General features: G+C 34.2%; 1 protein-coding gene across 2 annotated transcripts in view; it reads right to left on the bottom strand.

Annotated features, from left to right (window-relative positions):
• kdm4b (lysine (K)-specific demethylase 4B) overlaps positions 1-22,093 on the bottom strand; it is a 56,059-nt gene that overhangs the window by 25,216 nt on the left and 8,750 nt on the right. For both annotated transcript variants that reach the window (XM_067396786.1, XM_067396787.1), the window contains exons 6-10: positions 18,725-18,774; positions 14,495-14,598; positions 7,653-7,790; positions 2,503-2,699; positions 377-606 (exon numbers count right to left, since the gene is read on the bottom strand). In XM_067396786.1, coding sequence (XP_067252887.1) covers positions 377-606; positions 2,503-2,699; positions 7,653-7,790; positions 14,495-14,598; positions 18,725-18,774 — 719 coding nt within the window. The remainder of the gene's footprint in view (positions 1-376; positions 607-2,502; positions 2,700-7,652; positions 7,791-14,494; positions 14,599-18,724; positions 18,775-22,093) is intronic.

Below are 22,093 nucleotides of genomic sequence, written 5' to 3'. Positions count from 1 at the left end.
TGCCAGGATGTTGCAAATCAACTGTATTTTGACATTCATCAGATGAAAACCTACACCGTTTACCAGTAAAATGCAGTTGATCTCATAATTATAGGTTTCATTTTGTATTTATGATGCTACTGTAAGATTTTAGCACAATCAAGGCTGTACAAAAGATGTTTTCCTTTCAGAAACTGCCGTTCTTGCCTTTCAGAACGCATCAAGGGCTTTCATCAAACTCGAGGCGCTCTTCAGGGACTGATTTCCCGCAAAAACGTTAAAATCACTTACATTAAGATGCAAATGCATCCTTTAGCATTAGTATTCATCTGCAGCATGGGACTTCAGCTTTGAAGAGCGTTTAAATAAAACATGTTAAAAGGTTGATTTCCGTCACCTCCTCCCCGGAGCGCCGCCTCCGCCTGCTCCTGCTCCTCCCTCTCCAGCGCCTCCAGCGTGAGCAGCGCCTCCCGCGCCATCCGCTCGTCCCGCTGCTGCCGCCGCTGCTGCTCGCGCTCCTCCACCTTGTGCATGTACTCGCTCATGTCCAGCTCCACGCCCTCGTCCGCCAGAATCTTCACCTCCTCCAGCTTGAGCCGCCGGAACTGCTTCACCTTCGCCTGAGCTCTACAAACGCAAGCGGATAACCAACTATTATTTTGAAGCAAAAGTTCTCACACTAGTAGTTATAGATAGATTTATTAAAGATAGTATCAGAGTTATTATAGTTAACTGAAACCAAAATCCTAAAAAAACATTTTCGCTACTTGAAATAAAATTTACGTTATCGTAAAAAAAAAAAAACAATATACAAAAACTTGCTAAAATAAGAAATATAGTTAAAATAAAATGTCAAAAACGTACAACAAAATTACTAAATCTTTAATTTAAATGAAACAGGAAAATATGTTGCATCTAAATATATCTATAACAGTATCTAAACGACACTATTTAGTATATAGATAGTATTATTTATTAAGATTCGAATAGTACAAGTCGATTCACGACTACGAATCTATGATAAATTTTCTGAATTTCGCAGAGATGTGTTAAAATAAAACAATGCATTTGTATAATCTTTCCCCAGTGAAAAAAAAAACTTTTTTTAAAATTTACAACAGCTTTACTATTTTCGCAGAGACGGGTCCGTTAAGACAAAACAACCCATTTGGGGAAAAAGCAAAAAAAAAAAGCTTTTGCAGCGATATAAAAGCATTTTATTACAACAGATATAATATTACTATAACTAACCATAAGTATCATTAGAACGTGACATTCCTACATCATGCTATCACATAAAACAATGCATTTGCACACTTTTTTGGCCAGTGAAAAAAACTCCTCAGCATTAGTACGATTTATTTCAAAAACAAAAGTTTTCCACTAGTCTTTAGTAAGTAAGATCATTTTTTATTTATTAAGATGTGAACCGTTAAGGTCAATTCATGGCTATGAAAAATGTGCGTGTTTTCGCATGTCGTTAAAATGAAATTATTTCCCCAGCGAGAAAGCTTCTTTATTACAAAATCTTTACTATTACTATAACTAGTTTTCATTTATTAAGATTGGAACAGTAAAAGTCGATTCACAGCTATGACAAATTATCGCAGACACGTCGTTAAAACCGAAATCTATTTCTGAGAAATAAAAACATTTGCACACGTTTTTGGCCAGTGAAAAAAAAATAAATAAATCTCAGCATCAGTACGACTTTTATTTCCTAAGTTTTCCACTAGTCGTTAGTAATACTTTTTATTTATTAAGATTCTAACAATAAAGGTCCATTCATAGCTAGAGATGTTAAAATGTTTCGTAAAACCAAACAATCCATTTGCGTAATGTTTTTCCTTCATGAAAAAAGCTGTACTATTACTATAAATAAGTTTCACAGTGAATCGTCAATAAAAAGTAACAAATTTGCACGCAGTATTTTTCAACAGAAAAAAAACTAGTTTTTTTTTCTTTTCAATGTAGCTTTTTAAAGACAAAAACAAGATAATAAGATAAATAAGATAAATAAGATGTTTTTGATTTTTTTACCCAGCAAAAAAGTTACCAAAATCTTAAAAAAATGCATTTTTGTAAATCCTATTATACAATTCAAGGCTGTAACCATGTTTGGACACTAGGGGCACCAATTTTTTTAATTGGTTATTATTAATTTATTTAATTGGCATTAAAATTTGCACCCATGAAGCCTACTTTTATTTGTATGCCTATATATGTTGAAAATGTAAAAGTTTCTCATCACACTCAGAAAGGAATTACATCAATCACATAAGTGCATATTTTCAATTCAAAACAGCCATATTTGAGAAAAAAGTCAAATAGTTTGCATCCCTGGATGTTACTCTCTAGTTACTCTAGTCGTCTAACATGGCAATTTGGCCGTTTCTAATTATTGGGGTGGACTTGTCCCGCTCAATGTCTGTGGTGGTTACGGCCCTGGTGCAATTTGACTTGTAATGTTACATTCCACAAAAAAGTGGAAGTTTGTTTTTGGAAATGTGAAGTATTCGGCACCTGCGCAGGAGCTTCTCTCTGAACGTGACTCTGTTTTTCCTCCAGTGCTCCAGCTCGGGGCTGGTGAGGTTTGTGGGTTTCAGGTGGTCCAGGACCATGGCGTCTTTCCCCTGTTTCCACTGCTCGTAGCGGTCGGGCTGCAGGCAGCGCACAAACACGTCCATGGAGATCTTCACCATATCCTTACGGCACGTGCACTGCAGAAACAAACAACTCTAAATCAACAAGTGTGAAACAGACAGTCCTGAATTTAAACTCTGAATGGATGTGATGTGACACAATCATAGCCAGTCAGGACAGTTTAGTTCACAGCTACATGTGATATTTTAGACCAATGAGATTCCACCGTGGGCGGGACTAATTGGCACAACGACGCATATTTTAATACGTTGCTAATAAATAAATAGTTCTGATGATGTAAACAATATATTTAACAAATCTTCAAAACTGGAGGTGAAAAATAAAATCAATTAAACTATAAAAAATATATTAAAAATACAAAAAAAAAATTAAATAATTAAATTAATGAATATGAAAGCATATATAAAATGAATAATGAAAGCATTATAAATTAAAATCAAATAAATATATTTTAAAAATGAATAAAAAATAATATAAACAATAATATCAATTAAATTAATAATGCAAATTAAAATATATAAATGTTAAAAATCCAGTTGCAAAATAACTTTGTAGTGAAATACTTCTATAATTATAAGGTAATTACCTAAAAATGCCTTTAAAAAAGTCTGTAAGCTACAAAATTTTGGGGATAAAAAAATACAGTCCTGCTAAAAATACAAATAATAATAATAAAAACCAATTAAAAATTTAAATAGAACAATCCAAAGTTGTTAAGAGCAGATTTAAAGTAAATCTGTAGTGGAATATTTTGATACTAATAATGTAATATATTACATTATTTTAATATGCAAATGACCTAAAAAGTCCTTAAAAACTACAAAATATTGGAGTTCAGAAAGATGAAGTCATACAGTCCTGCTCAGAATCACATTAAGTGTCTGAACGATGATTGCGAGGAAAATGAAGGCGTTGGAGACGAGACGTGATGATTAGATGAAACACGTCTTCATCCAGGTGCGCAGACGTGAGATTATTAAATCATCAGCGCTGACGACTGTGAGGGGGAAAACAGGCTTTTAATCGCAGAGATTGTGCGGCGTGGACTGAACGCACAAATCAACATCTCTCAATCAACAGCGCCAGAGAGAAAGAGAGAGAGAGACGGATGAGAATAGAAGTCATTTTCCTGTAAGCTGCGGTTGGGTGTATTACATCTGGCCGTTATTTCCAGCACTGCGCTGGAGCTGCTGTTCAATTACCAGAAACATTCTGCAGCTGAAGAGCAGACAGGCTGTGCGCAAACACCGCGAGCCCCGAGTGTGTGTGTAATAACGGCAACAAGCGCTATTCTTCACTCCCAAATGTCAACGACTCGCAGCGTAACTCCAGGGCTTGGCATATTATACTCAGAAATGCAATTGCAGCCCGACTGGAAGGATCTGACTCCACCTGTGGAGAAGAACCGGCTAACACTGAAACTACTGAAGATACTAACATTCAACAGCAGTGTAACAGAAACACAGCCCTTTCCAAAATACAGCAGATTTCACAAGTTTTGATTGAAAATTCAGCGCTAACGCAGATCTGAATGATCGCTGTGTTTAATTGACAGCTGAATCATTGTAATTAAAGAATAAGATCACATGGGTGTTTGAATCAAGATCCCGATTTTTAAATGATTAATCGCACAGTTTGTATATAAATATATAATATAAAGTATATAATATAAAGTATTGTATATGTATTTAATATTTTAGACTAACAATGAAAAATGAAACTGGAAAAAGAAATGAAATAACATACATACATACACACACATATATAATATATATAGATATATATATATATATATATATATATATATATATATATATATATATATACACACACATACATACATATATATATATATACACACATACATACATACATACATATAAAAATATATAAAAACTTATTAATAAGTTTTGGGTTTGCAAGATTTTTTAAATATTTTTTATGTTTTCTTAATGGCTGTATTAATTAATACATAATAATATTAAAAAATACAGTAAAAACAAATATTTTGAGAAATTATTAAAATAAGTTTTCTATTTAAATACATTTGAAGATGTTTGATTTGTTCCTGTGATGCAAAGCTGAATTTGGTCATGAATAAAAAGTTCAATAGAACAGCATTTATTTGATATAGAATTCATTTGTAACACACACATATATATCAAAAAACTATACATTTCAGATTATAACAATGATAACATTGAAAATATGGGTCCCACTTTATATTAAGTGGCCTTAACTACTATGTACTTACATCAAAAAAATAAGTACAATGTACTTATTGGGTTCATATTGAATTGCAAAACAATGCTATTGCTGCTATTGAGGTGAGATACGGGTACGGTTAGGGAAAGCTTTGGTGGTATGGGAAGGTTTAAGGGTAGGGGTAAGGGTTAAGGGAGGGGTCAACAGTGTAATTATAAATGTAATTACAGAAATTAATTACAGATGTAATTACATGCAGTTGTTTTTAAAATATAAGTACAATGTAAAAATGTGTATGTACACAATAAGAGCATTGAATCAAATGATTAATTTAAATGTAAGTACATAGTAGTTAAGGCCACTTAATATAAAGTGGGTCCAAAAACAATAATTAAAAATAAAAATAAAAATAATTCACACTCAATGTCTTTTACTGTTTTATTCCTCACTGCTAAATGAATAAATGGAAATGGAGTGAGAATCCAAACGGAGGAAACAATCACTCGCCCCTGAAGAGACCAGAGCCATGATGCTGTGCCTCATATCTGAGATTAAACATGTTAATAACTCATGCCGTCACTCTCACAAGAGCCGTTTGGACGTGATGCAGGTGTGTTATTACTAACATCTTCGTTTGTTCAGCAGCTTCTCTGGGATCTCAAACACACACAGACTACAAGAGATGGGCGAAATATTCACATTACATTCACAATGATGTAAAATTAAGCAATATCACAACAAATTTAATGCGCTAAAGAGTCACTAGACTAGTTTTACAGACTGACGTGTATGTTTTAATAGCATTACATTTAAATTTTAGTCAGTACATTCAATTAATTTCTAAGTAAGTACTGATATATATATATATATATATATATATATATATATATATATATATATATATATATATATATATATATATATATATATATATAGGTGCACATAAAATACAATTTAATATAAAATCAAATAGTCACACCATTTTTCTTTGTTTTCATTTAGTGGGAAATATGCAATAATGACTTTTGAAAGTCAAAACAAAACATCCTTTTATGCCATTTGAGATCAAATACTTCAATATTATTGCGATATGTACTAAATATCATCAAAAGGGCTGGATTATATTTAGGTTTTTTTAGATTTTCCTTTGCGTTTTTCACGTACAATGTCAAAATAATCTAAAAAACGACTAAAAACAATGTGTTCTACTGCCAGGCCAGTAGATGGCGATGTCACTTTGTAAAGAAACACTATGCGCCTATAATATGGTGCGCATGAGATCATTTTCACAAATGCATTTTTGTAGATTAACATGAAGACGATAATGGTATCGTTTTTAAAAACGTACACTTTGAAACTTTTCAAAAGTTTGCATTTTTCAGGCCCCCAAAACACTGTTGTGTAAATGAACGGCCAAAACGCATAAAAAGATTTAAAAATTTTTGTTGAAAATGGTGTTGTGTAAATGGCCCCCCAGAGGCATTTTGGCTGTAGTTCACCATTTTCACACATAAACATTCTGCAACATGCTAAAAAACAGTATTTTGTGACGAATGTGCAGGTTTAAACGATCTCTACCTAATGAGCTGCTCTATCAGAACTGAAATAATGACTCAAACTGTTATCAAATTCCCACAGAAGATACTGCTGCTCGTGTGGTTTAATTAGCGGCAGTGAGCCGCCGCCACACGTCTCTGACCCTCTCGTGCTCCGACACTCGCCAGCATCTCTTCAGATCGCTCTAATCATCACACAACAAGACGCTCTGTGTAACACCTGTGTTTAACATGTGCTGAGGAATCTTTTACATGGCCAGACAAGAAAATGATCTGGAACATGTCTCTCGCATAATATATATAAGAAAAGAAAGAAAGAAAGAAAGAAAATTTGTTGAGAACCCATAAATACAATCACTTTCAATGTGACATAATTGCTTATTATTTTTGACCAATAGGTGGCGCTGACACAAAATTGATGTGGTGTGGTCAGTGTTGGGTGGCAATGACACACACCAAGTTTGGTGTCAATAGGTCAAATATTTCCAGAGATAAAGCTTCAGATGCAGTTTGGCATTATGCCATCAAATTTGTTGATTCGGTAAACGAAAACGGTTTTGTCCATTGGCACGAAATCCATAATTTTTTTGCCAGCATATTCTGAAGATGATCTGAGACAAATTTGGTCAAAATCGGACCAAAGGACTAGGAGGAGTTCGGAAAAGTACGTTTAAAAAAAATCAAAATGGCGGACAGGAAGTTCGGCCAAATATGGCATAACTGGTATTGATGTTCTCGACAAGATCCAAAGAATCTATCTAGACCAGTCTCGTGACAATATTCTAAACTAATCAAAAGCTATTCACATTTTTGAAATTTCATTTTAATTTTTGACCACAAGATGGCACTGCCACAAAACTTTTTGAATACCTTCATTTTGTAATGATATGCCAATATGTTTGTAAAATATCGCATTTTACAACAAAATTCAAAATGGCTGACGCCTAAAATGGAAGATGTGAAAATTATGTATCGTTCGACTCAGTATGCTGCGACCAGTCTTGTGATTTTTGGCCAAACTGTTAAGTTTTAAGCAAAAAGAGTCAGTTTTGACCATTTGGTGCAGTACGAATGAAGAAAAATTAAACAAAAAACAAACAATAATGAAAAGGAAAAACTGTAACGACTGAACAAACAAATGAAAGCAGCAAGAACGAAAGTATAAATGAAAGGTTGTGAAGAACTAATGAACGAGCAAAAGAAAAACAAATGAATGAGAAATAAAGGAGTGTGAGAGAGACGTCTCACCTGCGTGGCCATCTTGCCGTAATCGATCCAGCGCAGGGTTGCGAAGTTGGTGGATTCGGCACAGTTGAATCCGTGGTTGAATCCGGCGTGATATCCGTACGGGAACGTGATCATGAACTCACCCTCTTCTTGAGTGATCTACGAGAGAAAAAAATTTATTTAATAGTAAAATGTGTTAAACTGAGAATATTACATTCTTATGGCAATGTTGGTGAACTGTAAAAAGTGTTTTGCTATTGCAAAAAAAAAAAAAAAAAATGCTAGAATAGTTTATACGCAAAAAAAAGCAAGTGAAAAAAAACCAACATGAACAAACTAAAGAAAATATAAAAAAATCTTTGTTTTTGTTCAAACTTTTTTTCACATTTCTTTTACTGTTTATTTAATTAATAAATTAATAATAAAAACAATTAAATGTGAGGTATTAGCTAAAAAGTACAGCATTTTGTTGAAAAAAAATTCAACAAAAAAAAATGGAACAAACAAACAATTTCTTTTATTACTTTATTACTTTTATTATTTAATTAATAAATGTTCAGGTATTAAATGTAAAACAAAATGTAAAAAAATTGTGTGTTAATTTTATAACTTTTATTAATTAACATTTAAAAATAATTAAAAATGTAATAAAATTTTCGGTAAAATGTAATTACTTTTAATAAATTTAAAAAGTTAGGTATTATGGTGTAAATTTGCATTATAAAAAAATTAATATATAATTTTTGCAAATAGATAATAAAAAAAACAAGACTTTGAATGCCTTTATTTTGAATTCTGCATGTGTCCTAATTATCCTGAACTTCTCAACACATTCTTCAATTGCGTCTCTGACGAAGGAAGTGGTGGACGTTTAATTTTTTCCAGCTATCGCTCCGTTACCCTACAACATATTATTAATTTCATTGAGCTCGGAGGTAATCTTGGTGAAGGCAACATTTAAAGGACTCAGTGAACTGTACTTTGATGAAAGAGCCAATAACTGGTGAATTAAGCTGTAAACGACACTTCAGAGGGGGAAAAACCCGACGTGGGAAAATCAGCCGAGACTGAGAAACATGTCGGCTTCCAACGTTAATGTCTACAGCCATTAGTGGCTGATGGGAAGAGAAATTTGCTGTGAGAAATCTTTACCCTCCCCTCTCATACGATGCACAGTTTCTCCTTTCATTCATCGTCTCCTTCAAATCTTTCACTCTTCAGCTGCCGGGGGCCGAAGGAAAAGCCATTTTCAGGCTGTACAAGCGCAATTAAGGTGGAGCCGCTGAGCATGGCGCGAGTTAGCCGGCCTTAGCTAATGAATACTTTCATTTCCCTCCGTTTTCTTACTTTGCGGCCGCTGAAGCTCCTGGTCAAGTCACGCTTCAGCGTCACGCTGGCGTCCATTAGAAAGAAAGTTAGATTCATTAACGGCATTCAGAGCGATATTTCACTTCTATGTGTCTGGTTTGTTCGTAGAATTAGTTTGTATACACTCAACGAAAAAAAGATTATTTGCACAACTGTAGAGAACGATATATATTGTGTTATGGTGCGTCAATTGGTGTCAAATAAATATAAATAAATCAATGGGCCCATTTTAAAATAAATAAAACATAATATATAAATACATAAAGAAAAACAAAATGTATAATTTTAAAATAAATAAAAAAATAAGCATTTAAAGTAAATCTGAAATAAATAAAAAAAAAATATTTAAAATAAGAACAATTAGATTTTTTTAAAATGTTAAATAAAATAATAAATTTTAAAACAAATAAAACATTTAAAATAAATAATTAAAATATATTAATTTTAAATAAATTTACTTAAACACTAATATTTACACTAAGTCTGTAAAAGTTTTTCAAAGTATAAAATAAGAAAAATATTAATGAAAATAAATAATATAAATACAATAAATTAAACATTTAAAATTAACTTAAAATATATTTTAAATAAATTTACTTAAACTCTAATATATTTACTTGCACTAAGTTTTTAAAAGTTTTTTAAAGTATAAAATAAAATAAGAAAAATATGAAAATAATATAAATAAAATACAATAAATTAAACATTTAAAATAAATGTAAACTTATTCTAATATATTTATTTGCACTTTAATTTTTTTAATCAAAGTTTTATCAAGTTTTTCCCCCAAAAATATTAAAAGCACCTTTACAGAAAATGAGATGAAAAACGACTCTGAAAGTCACAAAAAACTGCTCTGAACTGAAAAAAGTCCTTACAAAACTTAAAAAAAAAATGATCCCAACATTGAAATCCATTAAAATCAACGTGAAATATTTCACAACCAATTTTACTTTCAGAATGCGTCCTTATTTTGTAACCGGTTATTCAACGGGTAAAAAATACATTTAAATTACATGTTGACTATGTTATAGTATAATACTTTAAAAACAAAATGTTTATATTGTCCAAAAAACAAGACATTTGTTGGCGTTATGCATGTTATGTTTCATGATGGTTTAAGGGTCTTAAATGTCACCACACTAGCAAAGCGCATGAGCTTTAATATATTATTTTCCTTCCTCGATTTCTCCTCACACTCTGGGTTCTCGATGATTGTTCCCTAGCAGGAGTTTTGAGCTGGAAGCTCTAATAACGTCCCCAGACACGTCGAGAGACAGAGAGACAGACAGGCTACCTGCTGAGATCAACACTTCAACCATCTCTCTCTCTCTGTTTTATCTCACTCCAAATCCACCGAGTGTCACATCGACTCAAAAGTGACAATAACATCCACCAGCGGAGCGGCAGGAAGTGAGAATCAGCACCGATGACAGGAAAAAAGCAGATTGAAAGAGTTGAGCACAACGTATAGCACTGCTGAACTTTATCTAGCCTCATTAAAGAGATTTATTCCAGTTTTAATCTTCAGCCTGAAATCACCACGAGAGTCCAGGCCCGGGCCCCTGACAATGGGAATTATCCACGGAGAAGAAAAAACGAGTGCAGTGACTAATTTGCGCGGACAGAAATCGGCGGCGGAGTAAATTGAAATGTAATCCGTGGTGCGGTCGCTAGCAGGAGTCCGTGGTTGGAGTGTTAAGCGTGTTCGTGTGAAGGGCCTCGAATAAATATGTGCATACACAAAAATTTATGAGTGTGAGGGTCACAGTCCTTTAGTTGAACACCCTCATCATGTTTGTATGTGAAGCTATACTGCTAATATACTACTACTATCTGCCCACAGGCGGCCTATGACATTAGCGCTTCAGGCTATTAGCATACTTCAGACACTCTCACAACTGTGTGAAATAGCTAAGTGCGCACATTACAGGGTTGTTATCGTTAACTAAAATATTAAAAACAATTCTGTTAATTGAAATAAAAGTGAAATTAAATAAAATATAAGTATTCGTTTAAAAACTTAAACTAAACAAACTTATTTTAACATTCCTGTAGCTCAGTGGTTAGAGCGTGGCACTAGCAATGCCAAGGTCATGGGTTCGATCCCAGGGATTGCACATACTCAGATACAAATGTATAGTATAATGCAATGTAAGTCGCTTTGGATAAAAGCGTCTGCCAAATGCATAAATGTAAATGTAAATGTTATTTCAGTTTATTGCCTAGGCAACATTTTTAGTTTTCAATTTAAACCTCTAAAATCATTAAATAGAAATAAGTAAAAACTAAAACTGCCTAAAATTAAAACTGAAATAAAAATAAATTAAGCCTAAATAGCAATATTTAAAAAAAAAACTAAAAAAAAAAAAAACTATAAAATGACAAAAGCACATAACGAAATTACTAAAATTAAACTAAAATTAACATTAAAACTAAAAATATAAAATAAAAGCTAATTTAAAATATTAATAAAACTATAATACAACTAAAATAACACTGGCATATACATTTTTTTTTTATTGTCGCATTCACTTGAATTCAAATGAATTAGCATTAGCATTTTGGCACGCTGTGGCATACATAAACATTACTGTGCAAAAAACTAGCGTAGCTAAGTTAACGAAAACCTTTTACGAAAACCTTTTAAGTAAGTTAATGAAAACCTTTTGTGAAAACTGTGAATTACACAGAAGAAAAACTCTAAAGTGTGCACGTGTTGTTAGCGGGGTTGATATGTGTGCAACATGCATTGCGTTTGTTAAAATATGTAGAAACGTTTCGCTAGGTAAAAACCTGACTGAAATGTTTGTCATCATCCAAATCACAAGTTACTGAAATTGTATTTCCAAAACACGGAAAATTTCAGAAAATTTGCTTCACTAATGTTAATATGTTAAATAGAGAAGCTAATGACATTAGCTTTATTAGCTTCTTTTACTGGCGTATTAATGAAACACAAGCAGAAGGTTTGTGTAAATTGCTCGTAAAACCATTCTAATAAAAACGGTCACATTTATGTAAATTAATTAGCATTTTGGCACACACTGTGCCCTACATAAACATTACAGTGCAAAAATGCGAAAAAACAAGTGTAGCTACCTAAAAATTTGCGAAAACTTTTTACAAAAGGTTAAGTCAGTGAATTAACAAAAACCTTTTACGAAAACTGTAAGTAAAATTCTAAAGTGTGCGCGGTGTTATTCACCTAAATGAATTAGCATTAGCATTTTGGTGCATATTGTGGCTAAATTAACATTTAAAACATGTCTTCAAACACTCGCAAAACTGTGAGAAATTGCTAAGTGCTCGCACATAAGAGCAGTTACCGAAAAGATGTTTCTTCTTTACGAAAAAATAAATATTAGCTCGCAAAAAAGTCTAAAGTGCGTGTGTATTATAGACTTGTTCGTAAGTGTAATTTCACTGTTTTCATTAAAACGTTTCCCCAGGTAAAAAACTGACTGAAAAGTTTGACATCGTCGTTAGACGCAAGCATTAAGTAAGGTTTTACGAAAATGCCCACAAAAATTTGCTTTGCTTATGTTTCATTGATAATAAACGTTAACAAAATTAGCTCCTCTCATTAGCTTCACTCGCACCGCGCATCACAAGTTACTGAACTTACACATGCAAAGCTTTCCGTAGACAGCAAGAGTAAGAAATGTTTTACGAACAATATACAGAAAGTAATTATTAATACGTCAGTGAGAAACTAATAAAAGTAGTTTTATTAGCTTCTTTTAATGGCATATTAATGAAACACAAGCAGAACGAATGTGTGTAAACTGTTCAATAAACCACTCTTTAAACTGAAAATTGTCGCATTTAATTCAATGAATTAGCATTAGTGCTTCGACATTAGTGTGTTAAGCTAGATGATTTCGACAAAAGTTTGATACATTGTGCGCAAAAAGTCTTAATTCATTAAATGCAAACAAACTGAAATAAAGGTGCGTTAGCGCCATATCGCAATTACTGTAACGAGATTCTGGCTCGTAAAAAGCGATCACGTCCTCGTAGAGCTCGTAATTACAGTTTGTAAGCTGGGAGTTTTCTGAAAGCCGTACCACCTGACCATCTCAAGATTACGGTAATTACGCGGTGGTGTGAATGAAGCATAACAACTTTACAAACAATTTCCACAGACATCCTCCTGCATTGGTTGGTTTAAGCCCAGTTTTGCTGATCTGGGTTTCAGCTCCCTGATAAAAGCACATCCGACACTCATAGAATACGATATCTGATCTACGGCTCAAAACCATTCCTCTGATATCCAGCAGCTACATACAGATCATATATGGCTTTTATAGATCAGGTCTTTGTGTTTAAGTCAATATAAACGGCACTGTTGGGTTGCTATGGATGCAATGATCTCTGTAAGTCCAATCAGAGAGCGTTACTGTGGCGACGACTACGACAACATCACAACACACACCATCTGAAATAAACTCTGCTATATTCAGATCATTACAGCATCAGACCGCAAGACATGAGGATTGAATGACGTTTCTGCAGAAACAAAAAATAATTCCATATAAACTGGCATTTGTTTTGTTCCAGTTATTTTAAAAACTTGAGAAATTATAAATAAATACCACTAATAATAATAATAATAATAATATTTAAATAACCAACTATTATACTTTATTATATTATAGTTGGTAATAACTTGACAATGATTTTACCCATGCAAAGAAAAAAAAAATCTTTAATTTGTTTATTAAATAAATTATATACACATGTACACTATGAATAATAATGATAATTATGTAATTTGTCATGTTATTGTGTTATAATTTGCATTATAAATAAATCAAAAATATAATTAATAAATTATTAATTTAAATATATTAAATAAAAAAGTATTAAAAATAAAATGCAATTATTACAATTATTACAAACAACATTTTATGTAAATTATCACATGAAATTTTTGAAACATTATGTAATCTTTATATAATATCATAATAACAACAAAAATAATAATAATTAAATTCATATATCTAATGAAGCATCGTGCAATCTTAATCTTATAATAATAATAAATGTAGTTTTATTTTAAATGTAATAAAAATAAGTAAAAATATGATAGTCATATAATTAAATAAAATATTAATAATGATTGCATAAAAAATATAAATGTTTATATGAAACATCATGCAATCAGCAATCTTAATGACCATTAAATGATAATAATTAGTATTTTTAATAATATTAATAAGAATACATACATATATTATTCTGTATAATACTTTTAATATATAATAGTTGTATTAATAAATAGTTGTTGATTTTAATACATTATTATTATTGTATATTATGTAAATTATCATATAATTATCACATAATAACATTAATTAACATTTGCATGGATAAAATCATTGTCCAGTTATTCCATCTCTATCATTTGAATATCTGTGATGTGATGCCAGAAGAGACTGTATGTGCTGCACCACAGAGACAGGAAGTGATGTAATCCATGAATAACTCACTCTGTCAAAGGGAATGCTGTACTTCTTCAGGATCGACGGAGAAATGAGGGTCATCTTGTGACGGAGAAACGCGTCGCAGCCCTGAGAACTTCCTGGGAAGAAACCTGCAAACAGGAAAGAGAGAAATATGCATGGCATCATTAAATTATAATACAATACGTACATTTATTTTATTATTATTTAATAAAAAATAAAATACAAAATGCTTTAGGACAGATCCAATGCAAAGTCATTTCTCTGAATTCATCATCTTTGGAGATTCAGACAAGAGCGAGTCGTTATTACGAGCGTAACGTATAATTGCCGGTTGGAGGTTATCGGTAAAAGCTCTGCGTGCGTCAGTCTGGTCCGGTCCGGGTCAGTACACCAGACACACGCTGAATCATTCTGAAAGCCTTTAATTATTATAATCATCTGCCTCATTCCTGCCCACAGACTACAATATGGGTCATTACGACACGGCCAAACGTCTGACGATCGGCCCAACAGCACAAACACGGCGCTTCAGAGCATGTGATTCATACGTGTCCTCTGTCATTACCGCTGACATGCTTAAGTGGGTTTTTCAGAATAAATATGTCAGACCTTGGTTAATTTTCATTTGGCGAAGCCCTTATTTTTCAAAGTTACAAATGTACACACATTTTCCCTGTTTTTTCGCTCTATTGTTTCCAATATCTCATTAAAACAATCAAAGTTGAGTTCAATGCATTGATTCTCCTTCAGTAAAAATGCATGTACGAGTATGTGTGCGCAAAACCTGCGTGAGAAGTTTAATAAATTTACTCTGAATGTGGCATTCCAAAAATTCCCCCAAAAAAGAATAAATAAAAAATATTTATAAAAAATATATGTTAAGATATTCAATTTTAGAAAATACATGAAATGTATTAAAAATATAAAAAAATCATTCTGGATTTATATCTATAATGAACGGATGAAACATGTTTAAAAAATAAAAACAAAAACAATAAAATTAAATGTAAATAAAAATATATAATATTTCATACGAATAATAAAATGAATACCATATTCTGTATTAAAAATAAATATGAATGAATAAAATATAATGAATATTTAAAAAAAACATCCTGAGTTTATATCTATAATGAACAGATAAAATGTATTAAATTACATTTTTAATAAAATATCTATATATTATAATATTTAATATAATTAATAAAAATAAAATGCACATACTACATTAGAAAAAATATATAAATGCAATACAAAATAAAAAGAATTTTGGGTTAATATCTATGATGAACAGATGAAAAAAAATTATTAAATTAAATAATTTTATTATATATATATATATTACTACTAATAAAAATAAAACGCATATACTATATTAAAAATAAATATAAATAATATTTTTAAATCATCTTGGGTTAATATCTATAATGAACGGATGAAACATTTAATATATTAATAAAAAAATGAAAACACATTTTATAAAAATTATATAATACAATATTTCATATAAATAACAATAATAAAATTCATATAATACATTAAAATGAATTTAAATAATATATATACATTTAAATTTTATAAAAATATATATTACAGTATAACAGTCTATGATAAAAAAATATACAGTTTCATGTCTTTTAGTCCATGTTTGTTAGGTTTGAGCTCATTTATATACTTCTGTACTCTTAAACATTGACTGCAAAACTTTTACAGTCAAAAATATTGACAGTCTTGCTAGTTTACGAGACTTTTCTCCGGCTAGCACATTGCTGTCGTGCACAATTGATTTCTTCCACTTCCTATTATTCGTACACCAGAAAGAGAGCAGCAACAAGGTACATGACGCAAAAAGAAGCCTCGCATTTTCAAAACAACATTAAACGTCTTCGGCAGCGGAGGAGGGGATCGTCCAACTGAGACGCGTCTTTTCCCAAGCACCGCAGACGAACGTTAGTCAGTCATTGCGACTGATAATATATCGTCAGACATTTTGTCATTTGTTAACACCATTAGAAGCGCACGAAAAAAGCTCAGATTGACTCCCGGAGGTGTGGAAGGCTGATCGTGAGGTATGATTTCGGCGGCACACACCATTAATTTATCGTAAAGAGCTGGGACTGGCTTTGTTTTGTCCTTTAAGGCAGATTTAACAGATGAAAAGGACGCTCTGATGGTAAAAACGAGGCGACTGACGCGATGGAGTGTGAATTCATGCGCTTTTATGCGAGGATGTGAAGTACAGGAGTTTTGCATAAACCATTAGTGGGTGTCACGCCTTGCATAACAGAAAGGTTTATCACACGAGAAGCCAAAATGTGTGCGGCGTTTCTCTGACTCTCCTCAGGATGATTTGTGTTTGACACAGACCAAAAGAGGGCCAAAAAAAGACGAGTCTTGATACAGTCATGGCATCGAAACTCTGCTGCAGTTTTTCTGTACGATATCCCAACAATGATCAATAAAAACGCTGTGTTGTGTCGCAGTGCTCGTTCATTTCATGCATGCAACGGCGCTGTTTGTGGGGTGTTTGTTTAAGTGGGACAGGATCGTGTATGTGGGTTATGGTACTTTCCGGCGCTGTAGCGTTTTGAAGTACAACAGCACACAGATGCTTTCACAGCCTCAGATCTCAGACAGGCAAACACATCTTCACATCTCGTAATCCAAACAACCAGAGGGAGACGTGAGGGCTTTCCTAGAGAGCGCGTCAAAATTTCGGGAGGGTGCGAAAAGGATTTTCTGCCAGCGCCGACTCGCATCTCATTCAGGATTATGCCGATGTTTTGTGTTTTAGGGATGAAATAGTTCACCCAAAAATGACAACACTGTCAATATTTACTCGCCCTCAAACCCCTATGACTGACTGTCTTTGGTAAGACACAAAATAAGCATTGAGGCACCCATACTCTGTCAGCAGCTTGATCATATAGTGAAATATCTCCATTTCTTCTCGCACAGAATAAAGTAAGTTTGGTGCAATAAGAGATTGAGGTTCCTACATGAACTATTCCAGTTTTTGCTACTCTACCTTTAAGATTTCTATATCAAAATGAGCTTTAACAGCAGCTATTTCCATTCCAAGTCGGTACTAAATGTTAAAAAATTTGACGATACCAGCATTTCCATTTATTTTGAGTACTGTTAAGCGAATTCTTAAACACCTTTGATTGGCTATTGTCTTCATGCACATACACAGCAAAATCAGTTAAATCAGCTCTGCTCAGAGTACATATGGTCCCTCTCTAAATAGTGTGAAAGTAACACTGAAGCAGAGTTAAAGTTAATGAGATAATTATACAATTAAGTGATGAATGAACATTATTGATGAACACCTGCTGTTAACAAGCAGAATCACTGATGAAAAAATCCTCCTCTGCTGAGATCTTGAGAGATATGTCTTTTATCTTCAGGTGATTTCAAAGACTGTGGCTGAAGTCAGTTGTAGTTCTTGTGTTTCTCTTTTCTTCATTAACTCTGCTTGTTAACAGCAGGTGTTCATCAATAACGCTCAATCACTTAATCAATCACTTAATTATCTCATTAACTTTAACTCTGCTTCAGTGTTACTTTCACACTATTTAGAGAGGAACCAAATGTACTCCAAGCAGAGTTGATTTAACTCTGGGGATTTGTGTAACAGATATGTCTATGATTGGCCATTGTGTCCATGTGATCAACAGACATGTCTGTGATTGGCTACAATGATCAACGCTTCAAAAGCATCTGCTGTGTCTGCTGATAGACGGCTGCTTCTTTCAAACGCTCCCATGTGTATCTCTGTAAGCACTCGATGAAGAGCATGAAAGACGCCTACTTACAACATGTTTTTGAAGCGTTGATCATTGTAGCCAATCATAGACATCTGTTGAGTGCATGAACACAATGGCCAATCAGAGATGTTTGAGAATCCACTCAACAGTGCACTAAATGCTAGGGGGAAATTCTGGTATTGTCACATTTCTGACCAAAGTCTATATTTGACAATACTATACAGTACTTTTAAGATTGCTATACGTAAATATCCGTAAACTGCACCCATTTCCATTCTCTGTCAATATATGGAAAGTAGCCTGAACATTTAGTGAAATATCTCCATTTCTTGTCGCACTGAAGAAGTTTGGTGCAAGAAGAGACTGAGGCTCCTAAACTATTCCTGTTTTTTCTAGAGTACCTTTAAGATTTCTATATAAATGACCCCTCTGTTTTAATCAGCTAAGCTTGAAGACATGATAACGAACAGATGTGAGGTCTTACCTTGCGCCAGCCTCTCCAACCTCTTGCCGTGCTCGGGAGGAATTGCATACCTGCGGTGAAAAGGAAAAAAACGAGATCAATTAATGGGATCAATAGAAAAGACGAGAGGGAAAGACACTGGAGGGACGCACAGCGAGACGCCTCTGTGCGAATCACTCTCTGATCATCATACGCTTTTCTACATCCCTCAAAAAAATGAAACGCGCCTCAGAGAAGCGCACACAGAACATTTCACCCCTATTTCACATTCACCAGTCATATGCTAGTTTAAAGACAAAGGCACTCAAATGTCACTAAGACAAAGCCTGGAAAATTACTGCACGAGGGCCAATTTATTTCGGCTAATCGGCTCAAACACACGCAATAATAATATTCCACCCGAAACTGCAGACTGTGCTGTGCTGCATAATTTGAAATGATTTTGCTGGGGAAGGAAACAGTATAATATCTTCTGTGCTGCTAAAGGTTCAATTCGCTTGACGTGGTTATTGACATTGTCGGTATTAGCCTAATTATTTCCTCAAGTTACCAGAGAGCCGAGACCCTCCCGAGGCCCTGAACGCAAATGTAAATCCGGTGCATCACCCTCCCCTGGGCTCCAGCTCCAAATCACACATTCACAATGAGGAGGACATGGCTTTAGGATGCTTTTGAGCTGCGTCACACTGTCCTCTACTGGCGGCAGGAGACAAAACAGGGATTTTACAGGCAAGTGGCACTTTCCAGTTAAACACAGGCCAATTTCACAGCAGTGGTTTTCTCTACACAGACGGAGGATCATCTGAAAGTCAACTGAATACCAAGTGGACAGATTAAAAGGTTGTGTTTGTATGCAGCTGATGGGATACACATTCATAATGTCTTGTGGCTTTTACTAAAGAAAAAGGAGTAAAAGTACAAGGAGGGACTGGAACTGAAAGAACACCATGGCTTAACATGTGCATGTACTCGCCAAACAAGAACAGTATGGAAATATCTATGGAGGCTAGTTAGGAGTATGCGATTCCCATATTCATATCAAATTAGCAGTAGCATGATTTCCCAGTTTAGGAGCTCTGTGCCTCTTGAACTCATTGAATGCTGCTTTTGATACCTTAACACATATCTTGGAATCAGAGTCATTGTTAGAGACCTGAGTGTAGAAATTACAACAAACACTACTAGCAAACTTTCACACAGGAGGCGTTCTTGCATTCAAAAACATCTAGACACAATCTAAGCTCAATATAACTGGATCTCGAGAAAGTTTAAGAACTTTAAACTTTAATACAATGTCTTAAATCTATGCCGCTCAAGGCTCACAACACTAAAAAGCAGTGAGGTGACAGAGATGTCCTAAACAGACCAATAGTACAATTCAATCTGCAACAAACAGGGTTGCTAATCTCTTCCCATGATGACATGCATTTGTTGCATGGTGCCTTAAAACATCAAAGACGGAGCCATCAAGAAATCGAATGGCTGCCCACAAGTGCCACCTGCAACTCTGAAGACGTTGGCAGTATTAGATTTAATTTGGTGTTTGAGGTGCCACCACAGATCAATAATAATTAGATGTCTCTTTCTCTCCTTTTCTAGCAGATAAAAGCCGGATCTGATGGGCGGCTGTAATTAGGGTACAAATGCTTCCTGCCAGCAGGAGTATCTTTACACCCCACTAGCCCCACCATATCAAGCTGACACTAACTCTATCTGGCAACCAAAAAATGCAGAAGCTCAATTCGATCTGGAACAGTCTGGGGAAGAAGGCAAGTATTGATTGAAAAAAAAAAAAAAAAAAATCACACCTGGGCACCAGAAATCAAGCCAAATCCAAGGGGTTTGACTTGGTGCAACTGGAAACGCCCACTTGGAGGAAGGCCTCTAGTCTTTTGAGGTTCCTCAAGTACCACCGGAACAACAAAATTAACAAAAAGTGTCCAATAAACACCGTTTGGGATTTTGAGACAAGGGTACTTAGATGCCTGGGCATATGTAAGGGACGCATCCCATTTACCTTGTTTATGACCCATGAAACAATTCTGTACTTCACTTCCCAGATGCAAAGTCTCTCCAATCCCACACCGGCAACACAAAACCCCAACCTGCCAAACGGCACCGACCCCACCGGCGGCATTAAGGTTTTATTTGTCATCATCTTGAAGAGGACAGGAACAAGAAAACAAGCAATAAGAATCAAGTTATCCCCTCGGCTGTGGCACTCCCTCTCACAGCGATTATTTCCGGCAGCGTGCGCACCACTTTGGGCCACTCCGCAATCTTTAAGAATCTGACACTAGATCTCAGGAGGCGGCGAGAATTATGACTTTGATGGGAGGAGAGTTGGAGGCGAATGAAGTTAATTTCACAGTGGCTGAACAGAGGGTTAGGCAAACAGCTACCACACACACTTTAACATACTGTAATTACCAGAAAAGTAAAACGGATTCAATTTCAAAAGCGGAAGGGGGTGTTTGGGTGGGGAGGACAAGCGCGCACAAAGTTGCATTAAGCCAAGTTGAAGGGTGAGTAAATTTTCTCCTCTTTCCTTTTTTTTTTTTTTTTTTTTCACTAAGCAAGAGTCTTGCCGTTCTCTGTTATGCTGAGAAGCGACGGAAAGTTAACTTGAGATAAGGCCTCCGGAGAGCGAGAGAAAGAGAGAATGCTTAGCTAGAGACATCAAGAGCTAACACTTCAGAGAGATATGAGGACACAGAAGAAATGGAGACTGAAAGATACTCAAGAGAGCAAGAAAGACTTATGCAAGACCTCTCAAAGAATCACGGTTTTGGACCCTTATCCATTTGGACACCTGTGCGTACCGGACCAGGACTCAAACATGCTACAACCCTTTCACATGATCCATGTCAATGCATTAAACGCTACAGATACAAGCGTCAAGCGAAATCTGGCCCTAATGCTACTTTTAAACAAGGAGTCCTTGATGTTACCTCTTGCGTTTGCATTCATTATTTTAGGGATCCCACATCTTTTGATCAGGGATTATAAGTGAAAGTGTTTCATTAGTTTGTTATTAGCAGAAACAGTATTTTTACACTCTCACGTTATGATTAGTAACATTCTTTTAACTTTCCTTAAAGACAAACAAATGCGCTTGTAACTTGTGGATCTGTGAAACATTTACATATTGGTCCATTTATGTACTTCTAATTAAATTGAAAGGATAGAGATGACTGATGTGTGATAGAAAGCACATCTTACAAGAGCTTTTTTGGTCTTAAGAGAAAGTTGTGAAATTCTGAAAGCTCACAATGAAAACTTTCAGCATTACCACCAGTGCCGAGCATCATTAAATGATACTTTTGTAATCGTGGGAACCCTGTTGTTCACTGTGTAAACTTCACTACTTTCAACCCAAGTCTTAAAAAC

The sequence above is a fragment of the Chanodichthys erythropterus genome, chromosome 10, assembly GCF_024489055.1.
Source record: "Chanodichthys erythropterus isolate Z2021 chromosome 10, ASM2448905v1, whole genome shotgun sequence".
NCBI classification, from domain to species: domain Eukaryota; kingdom Metazoa; phylum Chordata; class Actinopteri; order Cypriniformes; family Xenocyprididae; genus Chanodichthys; species Chanodichthys erythropterus.
Note: the sequence above shows the minus strand (reverse complement) of the source record. Positions and strands in the feature narration are given on the sequence as shown.